The 12864-nt window shown below is 39.1% G+C and overlaps 1 protein-coding gene across 2 annotated transcripts in view; it reads right to left on the reverse strand.

Annotated features, from left to right (window-relative positions):
• Positions 1 to 12864, reverse strand: part of Map2k4 (mitogen-activated protein kinase kinase 4) — a 97552-nt gene that overhangs the window by 64593 nt on the left and 20095 nt on the right. For both annotated transcript variants that reach the window (XM_027427141.2, XM_027427142.2), the window contains one exon: positions 744 to 846. In XM_027427141.2, the coding sequence (XP_027282942.1) occupies positions 744 to 846 (103 nt within the window). The remainder of the gene's footprint in view (positions 1 to 743; positions 847 to 12864) is intronic.

Consider the following 12864-nt stretch of genomic DNA (forward strand, 5'->3'; position numbering starts at 1 on the left):
TGAGAAGACTAGATATATCTTAAGTCCAATAAAGCCTGAATCCAGACATTAATAAACTATTTTTAAAACATAAGGTATTCTATTGCCAGCTTTTTAACTATAACTTTCACCACCTGCTCTCTGTCTCAAATTAGGACTAGATGAAAATGCAAATAGATTAATGTAAATCCTCTTGCTGTCATGCTATTTAATACACTATTTAATACACCACATCAGTAAACTGAAGGTTTTCATAAAGTATTATTTCTGATGTTATTAGTTGAAATCAACTAACGTGTTCCCAGTATTTTCAGTAAGATACACTATCATTTCTATCTTTTTAAAATATTAACTAACAAAAGGTAACACCAACATCAGTATTCTAACTTGAACCAATTTTGATTTGGCACAAATCTTCTAGAAACAAAGAGTCTATGTTTCCACTAAGTGAACAGTGGGGACTGACACAGTGAGAGAACAGCTGCTTGCCTAAATACAACCTGCACTTTAACTGAAAGCCCAAGTTTATTAAGAGGTATTTGAGAGATATAAATGAGCCTGTGTCATTGGCAGTGTTTTCCAAAGTAAACATTTAAAAAAGGAAACTGTGTTCATCAACTTAAGACTACAGAATCAATACCTTTCTATTTAAGTTCAAAAAGTAACATTTCAAATTCTTGTAAGGAAACAGAAACTGCAGCCCCTTGCTTTGCATAAAGTGCAGCAGAGGGAAAGTTCTGCCCTAAGTCCCTGAGAATACTCACATGTGTGGGTTCTGGACTCCTGTAGTGTTAGGATGGAGAGTAAACCGTGCTGTTGATTTGACAGGTGGATTGGCAAAATTCAACTTCAGTGCTTTGCGTTTACCTGAGAAATAACAAACATAAAGTAAAAGCTTCAAATACTAACCATGAATACATGCAATTTTTGTTGATTAAATTTAATTACTTTTTAAACATCCAAGTATTATAAAAACAGGTATTTCTTTAAAGGCATGAGAAATTCAGTGAAAGGCAGAGAAACTTACTTTAATAAATCAGTCAATATAGAAAAATATTTGAAAAGGCAACAAGTATCTTACATTGAAAAGAAAGTCAACAAAAGTTATCTTATGCCCACTCCCATAAATCACTCTATGCTGCAGAGCATCAGATGATGCTCGGTGCTTCCAGTTTAATGTTCAGAACTCTTACACTTGGCAGGAAAAGTACCAGTCTCAGAAGGATCGCCTATCCCAAGGTGAGCTCAAACACTTCAGCGCTAGAAGCTAAAATGTCTTTAGTTGAACAGAAATACTCTTCTTTCTGAACTGTATATATGCTGAGTGACAGATCTGAAACATCTGAGGCTGCAATAGTAAAATCCATCACAGCGTGGTCTACTTCAAGCTAACAACACAGGCCCCTCAATAATTACTTCCTTGAAGCAATTTCTTTGGGCTTAAAAACAGGGAAGTCTCCGAATTTTTAATACACAAGTAAACTGTCCATTATAGAAAATTCAGAGAAAACAAGTTTTCAAAATGTTAAACATATACGTAATATATAACATTAAAAAAAAAGTGTAATCACTTATCATTCTAATTACCCCCAAAATAACAATTTGTTACTTTCTGTTGCAATCTGTTTCCCAAGCACAGTTTATCTCAAAATTTCACTCAGGTCATGGTACTGCTTCAATATGCTTTTCCTTGATAGTCACCATTTCCTTCTGGACCAATAAACCACAAAGAATCACTTTAGGGTCTCTACAGATATTCTGTAACAGATGAGGGTTTTCACTCATTCTCCGGCCCTACTGTCTCCAGTGCTTTTTATATACATGTCTAGCTACTCAGCTAATCTCTACCATCAACACTTTCCCACCTCAGTAAATTCTAAAGGTTTACAAGAGAGCACCAAATGCAGATACAAGATTGGGGAGTGAAGCAAGGGGTGGCAGGCTGAGAGCATACAGCTCCTTGGCAGTCCTAAGAGCAGAGGGATGAGCCTTTCCAGAAGATTAGGAAGACACTGGATACTACTGCTTCAGAAATAAGGATGCTACAGGAGGTTTCCAGGTATCAAAATTTTACTTTCAAAGCACTTTCATCTGACTCAAATAAGAAGATTCAAACTATATGAAAAGGTGTTCTGTGTACAAAAAAAACATCATATTTAATTTTAAAAGTATATATTACTTTTGAGGAACAAAACATTTTTTGTTGTTTGCTTTTAGTCTAGGGTTTCACACAGCCTACCTGGACTCAAAGTCACCATGTCGTAATGAGTTTGATGTGCTAATTTTTCCTGTCTCCACCTCCTGAGCGTAAGTGCAAGGATTATAGACTTGCATTACCATGCCTAGTTTAAAACTTTTAAAACCAAAACTAGGAAAAATCATTTGGACAGAGCAGCAGACTCTGTCCAACTCTGTACCAACTATACATCTGATAGAGGACTAATATCCAAAATATATAAAGAACACAATAAACTGGACATCAAGAAAACATAATCCCATTAAAAATAGAGATCTAAACAGAATTCTCAATGAAGAAACTCAAATGGCTGAAGCACTTAAAAAAATGTTCAGCATTGCTGGGCGTTGGTGATACACACCTTTAATTCCAGCACTCAGGAGGCAGAGGTAGGCAGATCTCTGTGAGTTCGAGGCCAGCCTGGTCTCCAGAGCGAGTGGCAGGATAGGCTCCAAAGCTATACAGAGAAACCCTGTCTCGGAAAAAAAAAAAAAAAAAAAAAAAAAGTTCAACATCCTTAATCATCAGGGAAATGAAAATCAAAACTATGGGATTTCATTATATTAATTAGAATGGCCAAGATCAATAAAATAAAAGACAATTCATGCTAGTGCGGATATGGAAATAGGGAACTCCCATTGCTGGTGGGAGTGTACAGTCACTATTGAAATCAGTTTGATGATTCTTCAGAAAGATGGCACTCAATTTATCTCAATTTCCAGCCATACCAATCTCAGGCATATACTTATAGGATTCTTCATCCTACTAGAGGCACTTGTTCAACCATGTTCATTGCTGCTCTATTCATAATAACCAGAAATTGGAAACAAACCAGATGTATGTCAAAGGATAAATGGACAAAAGGAAATATTCCATTTACGCAATGGAATATTACTCAGCCATTAAAAAAATAAAATCATGAAATTCGAAAGTAAATGGATGGAACTAGAAAAAAACATTCTGAATGAGGTGACCCAGAAAAAGAAACATGGTATGTATTCACTTACATGTGGGTCTTAGCTGTTAAGTCATTGATAAGGAAGCTACAATCCATAGAACCACAGAGGCTAGGTCAAGAGTAAAGGACAGGGGAGTAGGGGGTGGGGGTGGGGGGATAGATCTCTCTAGGAAGGATAAACAAAAAAGATAGTTATGGATGGATGAGGAAGAGGAAGGACTGGAATGGGATGATCAAACAGGGAGGGAAACAGAAAGAGGGGGACAAAGAAGGGAATGTGGGGAGGGATTAAAACTAAGGGCTATTTGAAGGGTCATGGAAACCTAATACAGTAGACACATCCTATAAAATAAACATACATGAAGGCAATCTAAATGAAATGGCCATATAATGGGGGAGAGAGAGCCCCAGCTAGACACCTCTCAAAACCAAAATGAAGCTTCCATTACTAAGAATAGGTTACAGCTAATCGAGTTCTTGGCCAAAGGGATCCCCATGGGAACCCCCAAGCAACCCAGACTATTGCCAATGCTACTTGTGGCTCTCTGCAAACTGTCAGTAAGCCTCTATGGCTGAAGACAACACCTACACAACTCATTGAGCTCAGAGAACTCAAGTTGGTATTTACCTAGAGCCTTCATCCCTTATTCATGGTACTGGAAGGTACCATTCTTCATGCTGCCAGGAAAAAAGGTAAATACCCAGCCACAAACCCTTCAATCTACAGGAGTGACTTGCCTGCAAGATATGCTGGTACAACAGTGGCACAAAGCTGGTGGGAGTAACCAACCAATATCTACCTTGAGATAAGGCCAATTCCATGACATGGAACCCATACCTAATGCTGCTTGGGTGACCAAGAACCTGAGACTAGATAGACTCCAGAAACACAGGAGAAAACAAAATACCACTGTTCTTCTACAGGAATGTAGCAATAAAATGACTCCTAATGACATTCTGATATACTCAGAACTCTGCCTTTGTCAACAATCATCAGATAAGCTTCTTCCTGCACCAGATCAGAAGAAATACAGAGACCTTCGGCCTGACAATATGCAGAGAATGAGAAACCTTAAAATACTGAGCCCTAAAAGGGAAGTCTCCATCAAATTCCTTCTCTCAGGACTCAGGGAACTTTGTGGAAGGGGTGGCAGAAAGAGTATAAGATCCAAGGATACCAAGGAATCAAGGCCTTCTAGTCACAACAGGGCTAGCACACAGAGACTGTGACAATATTCACAGGGTCTGTAGTGGTCTGCATCAGATGGGATGCTAGAGCTGTAATGAGGGGTTATCTCTAATTGATAAGTATTTGCAAATGAAAAGTTAGTTTTCTCAGAGGAAGACTCACTGCGGAAACTACTCTTAAGGGTAGGCCCCATGCCCAGCAGTAGATAGCGAACATAAAATGAACTCTCAAGGCATCTTTGATGGTTGTTTCATAGTGTTAAGTTAGGGAAGGTTTTATTTTGTTTTTGTTTTGTTTCTAATCTTACAGGTCCTTTGTGTATATAATATAGATTCTAGTTTCGGGTTTTTAAAAGCCCATGAGCATTTGTGTCTCTGCATCTATATGTGTTTCTTATGCTTTTTCTTTGGCTCTTTTTCTTGTTTGTTTTGTCATAACACAATTTGTTTGCTTTTTAATTATCATTGTATTGTATCATATTATATTATTATTCCTTAGGCGCCTGTTTGTTTTCTATGGAGAGACACAAAGGGAGTGGATCTGAATGAGAGGGGAGATGGGGAGAAACTGGGAAGAGTAGGGGGAAGAGAAACCATAATCAGAAAATGTTTAAAAAAACATATATTTTCAATAAAATAAAAAATTAAATAAAATCAGTTAAAATGCTTTTTTGGAGTTGTAGGATAAGGAGGGAAACAGTGACAGAGTAACCCCAACCAAATCAGAACCTGCTAATATAGACCAAGCTAGCCTCAAACTGACAATGATCGTAGCCTGCTTCTACCTTTTGTGTGCTGAGATTACAGGTGTCAACACCACATGTGGCACAGCAAGGTGATCTTTAACATTTAGAAGCAAACAAGAAACAAACTTGTTGAGTATGGTGGCTTGTGCCAGCACACAGGAAGCTGAAGCAAGGGAATTACTACAGGTATGAGACCAAGCTAGTCACACAAGCAGGTTCCAGGCTGCCAGGGCTACACTGTGAGTCTCCCTCTCAAGCAAAACAAAACAAACTTGACAAAGAACATTAAGATAAACAAGAAGAACTGTGTGAAGTGCTAACTTGAGAAACATTCAAGATGCTTTATTTGTTAAAATGGCCCAGTCTAGAGGATTTGTACTAAGTACAAGCTTGGCTAGAGAACATAACTGATTAGGGTGACTGGGTGAAAGAATCATAAACAGCAAATTGCTTTTTAAAAGCAAACTGACAGAATTCAGCAATATAAAATCATTTTTTTAATGAAATGTTCCTTTCTTCTTGAAAATCTGTCCTTATGATTCTCAAAGGCAAGGGATTTGCCCTGATGGGACTTGCTATGTCGAATTCTAAACTGTTCCTTCTATTTTGTCTTCTATGAATGGGAATGTTGTTCATGCCACCCTCTCACCACTGAACTGTGGAGTCTAGGTCCACAAATACAAATTACTGAGATGGACAACACATTAGGTCTCACCACTAACTGAATGAAATTATTCTGATGATTGTCTGTGTTGATGCTGTGATGTGATAAAATTCTGGGGATAGGGAAGTAATACAAATGTATTTTGCACACAAGCTACATATATCTAACTTAGGACCTGAGTGCAGTGGGGCTGAATGGTGACCCCCAAACATTCCAAGTCCTAATCTTTGGAACCTATGAATACTGCATTATACAGCAGGATAGCAGAGAAGATAAAAGACAAGCAAGCATGTATTTTGTCACACCATTTGTCACGTCTTGCTTAAAAACAGCTAACACTGGGGCTGGAGAGTTGGCTCAGAGGTTAAGAGCACTGGCTGCTCTTCCAGAGGTCCTGAGTTCAATTCCCAGCAACTACATGGTGGCTCACAACCATCTATAATGAGATCCAGTTCTGCATGCATACATGCAGGCAGAAAACTGTATACATAATAAATAAACAAATCTTAAAAAAAAACTAATACAAATCATGCATGACCTCTCTACATGAAGAAAAACTGACAAAAGATGCAGACAAAACATGAGTCAAAGATAGAACAAAGAACTGTTACAACAAAAGCAAAACACTAAACCACTTTCTCAATTTGTGGGTGAGGGGCCAGTAACAGGCAAACTCTGCAGGGAATACTGAAGCATGTTGCTACAATGAAAGCTCACTTGAGCTCTGTTCTTGATGATAAAGATGTTTAAAACACACAGAAAAGAGGAATTCTTTTTCAGCACTGTATTTTAACAAAATCAAATTGGAGGAGAGGGGCTTTAAAGGCAACTGACTTCAAAAACAAATGTACATAATTTAACACAATGTGATTTACATAAGTTAGATTTAAACACTACTTACACTCAATCTTGCAAATAAGTATGTATTTCAACCACTCACTAACAAATATATGAAAGAACTGTAAGTTTCCAGTCTCTCCAAACACAAAGTCTCAACTACAAGGAGACTATCCTGACAGCTCTCATGCAGACACCTTAACCCTGCAAATTTTTAGGGGACGATGAACATGAAACTAAATAGTCCTGAGGAGGAAAAGGAAGGACCCAGGCAGGTGAGACTAAGGCAAGAGAGGAAGGGATGGCCTTTCAGACCCGAGATGCTTCTTCCAAACATCCACAGCTTTTCCTTCAGAGCATCTTCTTCCTTCACCCATTAGTACTGACTCCTCCCTTCCTCAAGTGTCCTAAAAGATCCAGGGTATCATGCACTGCTGCTACGCATTCAGGTATTTCCTGTTGACAGGTTGGTGTTGAAGATGGAACCTGAGGCTTCCTGCACACTAAGCACCCACTCTGACACTAAGCTATACCCTCAATTATTTATAATCACTAAAAATACAAACATGCATAACATTACTGTGGATTTTTTTTAATGAAAGAAAGGAGGGAAGGAGGGAAGGAGGGAAGGAAGAAAGGAAGAAAGGAAGGAAGGAAGAAAGAAAGAAAGAAAGAAAGAAAGAAAGAAAGAAAGAAAGAAAGAAAGAAAGAGAAAACCTGAAATGATGTTTCACTAGCAGAAAAGAAGTGGTGCTATAAAAAGCCTATGGAAGGCTGGAGAGATGGCTCAAGAGTTAATAGTATGGGCTGCTCTTCCAGAGGACCTGGGTTCAATTCCCAGCACACACATGGCTGCTCACAACTGTCTGTATCTACAGTTCTGAGGGATCCGACACTCTCACACAGACATACATGCAGCCAAAACACCAATGCACATAAAATAAAAATAAGTAAACTGTATTCTTAAAAAGACTATGGAGATTTTAGCTCCAAAGAGATCAAGAGCTATAAAATAGAATTTGACATAATGGCTAAAAATCATGTTTGTAACAATACCCTTTTGGAATTGTCATGATCATGTAGTAAGGATGAGAAAGAGAGAGAGAGAGAGAGAGAGAGAGAGAGAGAGAGAGAGAGAGAGAGAGAGAGAGAGGAGAGGGGACCTCCCCTTAACTATGAACGGAAATCAGGTACCATATAACACTTACATGATAGGGGTTTCCTAAGAGGAGATCAGTGACAGGAGAGGAAAATATTTCCAATGCTTAGTGATCTGAGAACAGCCATGACCACACAGCCCTAGATAACTATACTTCAGCTACTCAAGCAACTGGAGTAGAAATGTGAGTATGCATTGCACTTGATGCTTTTGCTATATGCATAGGCCAGTGTCTGTCCTTCCCAAGAACTGCTCTGGACCACCCATCACCCCTGTTGGAAACACTGCCTAACTTTTGTTCTCCTCATGGCTTGGAGAAAGTGAGAACATTTGTTAATACTGGAAATACGACAATCATGCCTGGTCCACCTCCTGGCCTGGGCAGTTTGGCAGTCCAAGACCCAGGACTAAGGGGAGCAGCCTCTTGGCACCACTCTCACTCAGAGTTCTGCTGTCCAATCTGTCAGAAGAGAATACCCCACACTTGCCAAAATCAACTTTTACTTCATCTATGCACAGTGTTCTCCTCAACGTTCACATAAGAAAGGCACTGTCAGCCAGGCAGTGATGGTGCATGTCTTTAATCCCAGCATTTCAGAGGCAGAGACAGGCAGATCTCTGTGAGTTTGAGACTAGCCTGGTCTACAGAGCAAGTTCCGGGACAGGCTCCAAAGCTAGAGAAAGACCCTGTCTCAAAAAACAAAAAAACAAACAAACAAAAAAAACCAACCAAACAAAAAAACACGCTGCTGAGTATAGGACCATCAAGGTTACTAAGAACCATGAATCTGAAAATTGGGGTTCCAGGAGGAATTAGGGAAGGAAGAGATGAGTATAATTAAGCTACAGCAATTAGATGCACATATGAAATTCTCAGATAATAAAAAATATACTTAAAAAGATCCATTGATTCTGAAGGTCAAGATTTATTTAAGTGGATCCACAGGGGCATAGAAATGTCCTTCCCTGTAATTCTAAGCAATTTGTAGAATACTGAAGGTGATGGGAAATATACCCAGCTTTACTTAGCTCTAAGCAAGAGGATAAAGAACTCTAAATATTGTCCCTGAACTAACTGCTCACATGCAACACATGCTCACCTTTAACACCATGTTCACAATCAGCTTCGTCTATCTCAGAGTTTGGCTCTCCTTCAAAGACCATGATGAAGGAGCTGAGAAATAGCCTTCTACTCATGTAGTGTATCTATAGTCATGATAATCCAGGCAACTAAAAACAGCTCTTACTCACCTTTTACAGATGAGGAAAACACTCATTTCCTCGTGATTCATTAAGAACCAGCATTATGTACAGATTCAAAATCATCAAAATTGGCTCAATGGGAAAAGTCCTTGCTATACAAGCATAGGGACCAGAGTTCAGATCCCCAATACTCACAAAAAGACAAGCGCAAAGGTGCCATCATACACCCAGGATTCCTAGGCTCACTGGCTTAGCCAGCTGAGTGAATCCCAGGATCTGTGAGAAATCCTGTTTCAAAAACTGAGGTAGAGAGTGTAGGAGGAGCACATTCAACATCAACTGCAATGTACACGTAAGTGTGTGTACCTACACAGATGCATGAATACATCACCATCATCATCAAGTGGTTCCCAGAGAGACTCTATGCTCACACTGGTCCACCTTGCCTCCCTCAGACCCTCAAGTTTATTCCTGTGATTCAACTGTTAACCTTCTCAATTTTTAGCTATCCTGATTTACCTCTGAAATCTGCAAATATACTATACATAATAAATACCTAAAACAAAGGAGTGTTAACAACACTTATTGGATTTCAATTTTATTATTTTTCTTGCTGATATCTCAACATCCTCCATCTCAACCTAACAGGCTTGTTTTTTTCTCACTGCATCATATGGCCAGAACTGGACAACATAAATCCCATCTTGTAAGACTAATGACCATTTACAATTTATAAAATATGTCAGCAAACCTATATATCTCCATTGATTTCAAAAAGTGAGAAAATCATGGATAATATTTATTACAGTTATAGCCAGTCTTCACTGGCTATATGTGGCTTTAACCAGGAAAATACAGCAGAAGGGTTGATATCACCTTCCAAGCCCAAAACCTTTGACCATCTGAGTCTTAAATGAAGTATCTCAGCCCACAGGAATCTGGGATCCAGGCATGCTGTCTGTCTAAGAGACTTTTTAAATGAACACATGCTGAATCCCTTCTCTCTACTTCCTGTCTGAAAAAAGGTGAAGAACTTTCTCTGCCACATGCTCCCACTGTCATGATGACTTGCCTGCCCAAATGCAAGGGACCAAGTTATCACAGACTTAACCATCTGAAACCATGAGCCAAAATGAATTTTTCCTCCCTTTACTTTTGTTTCTTTCTGGTCATAGCAATGAGAAAATTAAAACATTTATTCCCACCATGAATAAACAAATCCTAGTGTCAATATCAACAAAAGAATGAAGCGGTAGGCATGCTCTTCAAATGTCAATATGCCACTATCTTTCCCACCATAAACATGTCAACTGCCACGAGGGCAAAACTTCATTTTCTTCTTACCTGTCTCAGCACTTGTTATTATATCAGTCACATTAACCTTCAACACATTGCCACTATGACTATAAATCGATCCAAGTTCCAAAAGGCAGTATGTAGGAAGCATTTCAAAGTACCTTTAACTAATAACTCAATTTCTACAAAAACATGCTAAGGATATTAAAAAGTATACAAAGACAATGTTCAAAGCAATGATATTTATGCTATATTACCTATAAAAACTGTGGCACATCCATAACTGGACTATTACATTACTGTCAAGAAAAAACTCCACTTGAAAATATGACTACCACCAACAAGAGAAAGTAAAGGCATTTGCTATCAAGCCCAAAAATGTGAGTTCAATCCCCAGAAACCAAATGTTTTAGGGAGAGATTCCTCTAACCTCCACATGCTCACTAATGGGACCACTGGTATATCGATACATACACACACATGTATACACATACACACACAAATAAATGTTATAAAAAATGACACCATAACACTAGGAAGGATCAATGTATATTAATAACTTTAAAAACAGAACTAGGCAGTAAGAAATAAAAATTTTTAAGAAAACATAACCATATATACCTGTACATAATTTGTCTGCACACATGTACAAATATGCCACTCTCCAAATGTCACAATAACTGAAGGTGCTATAATTGTAAGTCTCTCCACCCCCACCCCCTCACACACACACACACACACTTTTAAAAATTCTACTTCAGAAATCTGGGAAGATGGCTTGGTCAATACAGTATTTGTCCTGGAAGCATGAGGACCTGAGTTTGAGCTTCAGAACCCACATAACAGTAAGACAAAATGGCACACACATGTACCCCAGCCCCGTGGAGGCAGAGAGAGGGCGATGCTTGGGGCTTGCTGGCCAGCCAGCCTAGCCTACTTAGTAAGCTCCAGACCAATGAAAAGCTCTGTCTTAAGAAACAAAGTTTATGGGACCTGAGGAATAACACCTGAAGTTGGCCTCCAGCCTTACACACACACACATAAGCAAATACATGGACATGCATGGACATACATACACAAAACAGTTTTCTATAATTAGCATTTATTGTTTCTGTTTTAAATTCTAATTTCCTTGTCACTTATTCCAGATCTTTCTAAAGGAGAACAGCCAGTTTTCTAAACTCAGTCATACTGAGGCCTAGAGAACAAGTTGGGTTTTTAAAGTCCTTAAAAATACAAATATACACATTTTCATGTACCCCCTGGAACAACCTGAACATTCATGCCCCTATCATTTCTCATTTTCACAGATGATCCCTGTTGAGTCTCAGGAGTATGTCTCAGATAGATCTAATGACACTGTAATCACTGATGTAATGGAGCCATGTTACCCAACACTAACTGCCAGCCCTAGGTCCAAGCATGAATGGTTCTGCAAACATTCTCTACAGGAATCTAAGAGTTGGAATTCCATAACTATATCATCACTCTATATGGTACCAAGTAGATACCTAAATATAGTGGGAAATTACCAATACAGAGTCAGGTAGAAATACAAGGGTATTTAATAGGGAAAAGCCTTACAGAGCGACCTAGCCAGCCGGTGTGGCAGCAGTCTGTACGCAAGCCCAATAGAGAAACAGAAAGCGCAAACGCAGTCACACTATGTCACTCTGACCACACCCTCACAAGCGTGGTCAGGCACACCTGTAGCCAGCCCCTAAGAAGGCGTGGCTACAGCTTCCCCTACACCTAAAAGGTAGCAGCTGTTAAACATCTCCAGCCCAAGTTCAGGGGTGGAGAGAGTATCCATTCTCTGATTCCTTCATTTATTCCCAGCTCAAAGTTCTCTCATATTTTTGTCTTTCATATGTTTTGTGGCACTGAGGATCAAGCCCAGGACTTTGCATAATGGGAAGAAACGACTATATCACTGAGCTCTGCCCCACAAAACTCCTCACAGAAAACACTTAGCACCTTCACCACATTTCTTACTATTCTATCAATATTTTTTCAGTCAATATTATAAAACTGTATGTGCCATGATGGGATAAAAACAGTTGCTCAGGCCGGGCATTAGTGACACATGCCTTTAATCCCAGCACTCGGGAGGCAGAGGCAGGCGGATCTCTGTGAGTTCAAGACCAGCCTGGTCTCCAGATCGAGTGCCAGGATAGGCTCCAAAGTTACACAGAGAAACCCTGTCTCAAAAGACCAAAAAAAAAAAAAAAAAAAAAAAAAACCAGGAGTTGCTCAATGCAATGAAGAAAAACAAGAATGCTCCCTGGCTGAAGCACATTGGCCTGCAGCTTCACTAAGTCCAGGTAACATGGCTAAGGAGACCTGTATGCAACAGGCAGGTAAAATATTCACAGCAGCACATAAGCTGAGATGCCACTAAAACCACCAGATCTGAGTTTTCCTCCTTAGGAAGTTTGCTTAGGATATTATTATTAACCATATAAGAAAGTCAGATTCTTGTCAAAAGCAAATGTGATATACTCTTTCCTTATTTGCCCAACTACCACAGGGATTCCCATCAGCCTTAAGTAATTACCTCTTCTGAACTTCGAGATTCTGTAAGAACTTCATTAGCAA

The sequence above is a fragment of the Cricetulus griseus genome, chromosome 7 (assembly GCF_003668045.3).
Source record: "Cricetulus griseus strain 17A/GY chromosome 7, alternate assembly CriGri-PICRH-1.0, whole genome shotgun sequence".
In the NCBI taxonomy this organism is placed as follows: Eukaryota; Metazoa; Chordata; class Mammalia; order Rodentia; family Cricetidae; genus Cricetulus; species Cricetulus griseus.